Source organism: Borostomias antarcticus (genome assembly GCF_949987555.1).
Source record: "Borostomias antarcticus genome assembly, chromosome: 3".
In the NCBI taxonomy this organism is placed as follows: Eukaryota; Metazoa; Chordata; class Actinopteri; order Stomiiformes; family Stomiidae; genus Borostomias; species Borostomias antarcticus.
This window is the reverse complement of record NC_140236.1, coordinates 11,406,192-11,412,191: the sequence shown is the minus strand read 5'-3', so window position 1 is coordinate 11,412,191 and position 6,000 is coordinate 11,406,192. Positions and strand designations below refer to the sequence as shown.

Sequence of the window (6,000 nt, the reverse complement as noted above, 5' to 3'; positions counted from 1 at the left end):
CTTACCAGATATAAAATGGGCACCGCAAACGCAGGTATTTTTGATGATGTCCTCAGTCCAGTCCGTACGCTTAATAATGGCGATTTCGTCTGTCTTCCTCTGCTACTGTTTCAAGAATGTGCGCGCATACTTGTGCTGACTAGGCTGTAAAAGGGTCTATAATTAACAAATATGACCCACACTCGTTACATAACTTCTATAACATCCAGTGACAAAATATGTCATGGTACCTTAGAATGTCCACACCAAGGATTGAACTCACAACCTTTGCGGTGATAGGCAGCGCACATGGAGATATCATATAAACAGCGCACTATCCACTCGGCAACCGCTGACCTGTGAAATCTGTGGAGTCTTTTTGTTATGATGTTCTGGGACCACTGTCTCTTTTGGTAGCAAGAAAATAGCACACATAACACCTGTTTTATATCATGTGAAAAATACCTGCGCCTGGAGATGTCCTGTGGAGAGCCTCTGGCAGCACCCCACCACCAGGCCTCTCGACTCACTTAAGTCTGGGGCTCTTAGTCAGGCTGAGCGCAGCCAGATTGCACAGTGGCTTTATAGTAGCTATTGTGGCGCCTGCACTGTGGCTCCATGACCTGTAGAGGGCAGCTTCTCCCAGCAGCCGTTCCCATCAAGCTCTCATGAGGCATTCTATTATTGTGCAATGACCCCAGCCTGCACTCCTCCAATAGCATGTTAATATAGTGGTTGAATCATTTTTTTGTCCACCAGCAGGTAGGTCCGGTTTCTACCATTTTTCTCTCTGTGTCAGACTAAGTCAGACCTGGTCCTCTCTCAGTATGTCAGAACAGGACTGGTATCCTGTGTGGCGTGCGAGTGTGGTACTGAGGAACAAAGCGCAGACCATGTCATCCAGGACTGTCCGATATATCAGACACCCAATGGAATGCATGGCCTGACGGTTGTGGATGACGAAATGGTGACATGGCTCCTGGAGGTGTGCCCGGATATATAGCCCGGGTGACCCTTCACTGAGGCTTGGAGTGGTAAAAGGATAGCCCCTAGGCCCCGAGCCTGGGGGGAGAAGACTCAACAACGTACCCACACGACGAAGAAGAAGAACAGGACTAATTCAGGGCTTGGTTCTCTCTGTGTCAGATCAGGACTATTCTAGAGCTATTCTACATTCTGTGGACCACTGAGGTTACATAACCTGTCCATGGATATGGTATGTCATAACCTGTTCCATGGATACGGTATGTCTTGGGCCCTTTGGACACTACAATTTCCCCTTGGGGCTAATAGAGTGTAAAGTCTTCTAAACTGCACAGCAGATTGAACACAATTATTAGATAGCTATATCAAATCCACATTCCTGAAAACAATAAAATGTTTGCATGAACTGCTGTCAGACATTTGATGCTGGTGTTCTATGATACGTTATACAGTAGATCACACAAACCAATGATATAAACATACATGCCAGTCCTAGTGCTCTTCTGTACTATACATAGTGGCTCCTTTCAGAACCAGAAAATATTCCTCTGTAAAAGCTACACCCTGGTATAATGAGTCTATTCGCAGTCTCAAACGTAAATGTAGGAAGACTGAACGTGCATGGAAATCCACCAGGCTTGAGGTCCACCGGCTGCTTCTGAAAGAGCTTTTATACAGTTTTAACAAAACAGTGAAGGACGCTAGAACTGCCTATTTTGCCAATTTAATCTCATCTAGTAAGGGTAATCCAAGAATTTTATTTGAAACTATTAATACTATCATCGCTCCTGCCCCATGTAAGATACCGGTGCTCTCTGACATGGACTGTATTTCATTTCTTAATTATTTTGTGGACAAAGTCTTCAACATCAGAGCAAGCATTTCCCCCTCATCTGTGCCTGACCCCTCTATGACTAGGCATCCCTGTTCTTCAATTATGAACTCCTTCTCCACTGTCTCACTGGGAGAGATCTCCGAAATACTAGCTAAGACCAAGACATCCACCAGCCCCCTTGATGCCCTTCCATCATCATTGCTTTTAAATGTTTTGATACAATTGGCCCCTCTATTGTGTCCATGATAAATTTATCGCTGTCATCTGGATATGTTCCCCAACCTTTTAAGCATGCTGTAATTCAGCCTTTGCTTAAAAAGCCTAACCATGACACCTCTCTTCCTATGAGCTACTGTCCCATATCTAAGCTGCCTTTTTATCCAAGGTCATTGAAAAGGTTTTTGCCAAGCAGCTTACAGAAATATTAGTGGCACACAACCTGTATGATAAATTTCAGTCAGGATTTAGAAAAAAGCACTCCGCGGAAACAGCCCTCCTTAAAGTCAGTAACGACATTGGGGTGGCTGCAGATGATGGGAAATGTTCATTATTGGTGCTACTGGACCTTTCTTCAGCCTTTGATACTGTTGACCACAGTATTCTTTTGAGTAGGTTAAATGATTTGGGTTTTACTGGATCTGCACTGGGCTGGCTCAGATCATATCTTGCTGATCGCAGTTTCTCGGTCTCTGTGGGCCAGTTTATGTCAGACTCTTCCCCTCTGTCATGTGGTGTCCCCAAGGGCTCTGTCCTTGGACCCTTGTTGTTTTCCTTATACTGTACATGCTACCTCTTGGTCAATTATCAGCCGCTTCAAGGCCATCTCCTATCATCTTTATGCCGATGATATCCAACTATATTGTTCTTTTAAACCAGATGTGTAGTGTATTGTCTGTTTTAAATGATTGCCTGGGTACCATTAAGGATTGGATGACTGACAACTTTCTTAAATTGAATGAAGAGAAAACTAAAACCCTTATACTTGCACCTGATAACCTAGTCCCCACCATCAAACACAACATTGGGTCATTAAGCACGTGTGCTAAACATAAACTACGCAACCTAAGGGTAATTTCTGACCAAGCCTTGTCTTTTAATCATCATGTCAGTCAGCTTACTCGTTCCTGTTTCTTCCAACTGAAGAACATAGCCAAATTAAGATCAGTTGTATCCAAGCCAGAATTGGAGATGATCATCCATGCCTTCATTCCTTCCCATCTGGACTACTGTAATGTGCTTTTTACCTGTCTGAACAAGTCTGCTCTGGACCGTGTACAAATTGTCCAAAATGCAGCTGCTCAGCTTTGAACCAGGAGCAACAAGAGAGCTCATATTACGCCTATTTTAGCCTCATTGCACTGGCTCCCCCTGAAGTTCAGAGTACATTTTAAAGTGCTACTCCTCACTTTTAAAGCCCTTCATGGACAATCACCGGGCTATATTGCAGACCTCCTGTTTCACTTCACCACTCAACCAATCAAGCCCTCCGATAAACTCTTACTGTCTGTCCCCAGGACCTGCGTGGTGACTCATGGTGATCGTGCCTTTCAGGCAGTTGCCCCTAAGTTATTGAACTCTCTCCCTTTCTCGTTGAGATCTATAGAGTCCTGCGATCATTTAAAAAAAAAAAACTTCTTTTTACACACGCATTTGGCTAGCCCTGATATGTTCCCTTCTGTCCCTCGTGAGTTTTAATTTGTCTCCTTATGTTTTATTTTGTGCCTTTTTACCTGTTTTATTGCTTTTATTGTTCTGTATTTTACTTGTGTTATTTCATTCTGTATTTGCTTTATTCTACTTGGTTATGTTGCACTTGTCTTAATCGGTATGTGGTTGTTTTAATTGTCTGCCACTATGTTCGATTTTACTGTAAAGTACCTTGTGATTGTGTATCTTGAAAGGTGCTATATGAACTTTACTTACTTATGAGTCCACTAACAACACGACTATGCTTTCACATTCACATCAGTCATCACTATTCACACCAGTCATCACTATTCACACCATTCATCACTATTTACTATTCACATCAGTCAGTTGTGATGTGCATTGTGTAGCATGCATCTTCTTTGCGCTGGTGATGAGTTGTGATTATAGTGTGTGACTGTATAGCCTGATCAGATGTATTTTCACGCTCAAATAATATAATCACACATTATTACCATTCAGTTAATTTATATAGCAAATCCAGTGAAGTTAATTAAAAAAATCCAAGAACATTTCAGTAATCCTTCACATGTCCTATCATGTCTATCATTCCAGTTAAAATATTGCATTGGTTATATAATCACATATTGGATTGATTTGTCTGGTGGAATCGTTATCTTATAAGATCCAGGACTACTGCTGTATTTAGTGCAGGTTCTTCTTGTGCAAGAGTCGAAACTGGCCCTAACTGGTACTAACTGGTAGACAAACATACTCCTGGAGCTTGCTCGATCGCCTTGTTGAGAGGGGTCAGGGAAGACTTTTTACAGCTCACTTATCTGGCCCCCGGGTGATTACTGTTTTTTGTCTTCCCTCTGGAATATGTAGAGAGTGGGTCGTATGCCCACCTCCCTTGTTCTCTGTAAAGCGCATTGTGTTGCCTCTGGGTATGAAATGCGCTATCCAAATAAAGCTTTGATTGATTGATTGATTGATTTGATTAACTGGTCTAAACTGGTCCTAATTAGCGCTGAACCAGCTTCAGCTTGATGGGGACCCTGGGGGAGAGGAAGCCATCGTTTCCCAGCACCAGAGGCACCTGAGGAGACAGGAAGTCAACATTATAAAACAAATATATTCAGTGAAACGTGAATGACATTTGGGCAAAATTATGCTGCGTTCCAGTTGCCTGGGAAGTAGGGATTTGGAGTTGGAATTGACAAATCCAAGTTCACCGCATTTGTTAGCAAATGCAATACCAGTGAATAAAACACACTATGCACTATTTTGCACATCATAGCAACATTGTCCACTGATAGAAGTCGGACTGTGTGTACAACTGACTTAATGAGACACAAATAAGACTGAAGCGTTAATAAACAGTCTTAATACTTAGTTACTTAATCTTCTTCGTTCCTTGAGGAACATAAGGCTGTGACTATCTGCTTCTCTCTGGTCCTGTTCTGTGCATGTTGTGCCAAGCCAAGTTATGTTAGCTGTTTTCAGTTCCGGGGTCACAGTTCTTTGCCAGGTTGTTTTTGGCGTCCCTTGTTTCCTCTTTCCAGGTGAAGTCCTTCTCAAGGCTATTTTGAGGATACAGTCCTGGGCAGAGTTTCCCAGAGGCATCATAGCGCTACGATCATCGTAAGCTACGGCGTTCATCGTAGCGCTACGATGAACGAGCGCTACGATGCCTCTGGGAAACTCAGCCCTGGTCCATTCTTAAGACATGTCCTAGCCATTGGAGCCGTCACTGTTTAATTACCAGCACCACATTGCAACAGTTTGTGTTTTATTATTGGTCCTCATTGGGTATCCTTTCCGGTCAGAAGATGTGACATATCCTCCGGAGACATTCATTGTGGAATGCATTGATCTTCTTCATGTCACTCCCAACAACTCGCCAGCTTTCTGAGCCATACAGCAGAACTAACATAACATTGCTGTTATACAGTCTGATCTTGGTTTTTAGGCTGTACTGCTTTGACTTCCAGATGGTAGGGGAGGACCGGGACGGATGAAACAGGGTGACGAATGAAACACGCTTGTTTCATCCACAATAGGGAGACCTCCAATCACGTACTTTACACACATGTGAAATAGCAGCCACGAACTCAGCGGGTTATCCGAGATGCGGTAGCAGCGGCCAAAGCTCCTGCTGGCGGGGAGTGAAGCTCTTCAACTCGCCGGTCACTGGCTCCCTGGAGGAATTTAGCCTGGCTGCAATAACGTTATCGCGAACGGAATGAATACCATCTACTAGCAAACAAAACATGTTCAGTTATATTTAACCTGTTAAAACTAAGATGCCTGGATGAAAAAATAATTTCTCCAATGGATATATTTGACAAAAACAGGTTAATATGCAAGCCGGTTTTCATTGCTAAATCAAAGCGGGGAGAGCCGGGAACGTGCGTCTACATTTCACATAAAGGTGAACTTTTTCGTGGACGCGCGTCGGACAGAAAAGCTCAACTGCGCAAGTACAAAAGTCACCAGAAATAGTCAAATGACTACAAATTTGCCAAGATGGCGCGGTTTAATAGGGCTTCATT

The 6,000-nt window shown here is 43.2% G+C and overlaps 1 protein-coding gene across 1 annotated transcript in view; it reads right to left on the bottom strand.

Moving 5' to 3' along the window:
* Positions 1 to 3,959: 3,959 nt before the first annotated feature.
* Positions 3,960 to 6,000, bottom strand: part of LOC311329865 (cytochrome P450 3A27-like) — a 28,970-nt gene continuing 26,929 nt past the window's right edge. The window contains exon 13 of the mRNA XM_084461808.1: positions 3,960 to 4,544. Within this exon, the coding sequence (XP_084317934.1) occupies positions 4,470 to 4,544 (75 nt within the window). The 3' untranslated portion in view covers positions 3,960 to 4,469. The remainder of the gene's footprint in view (positions 4,545 to 6,000) is intronic.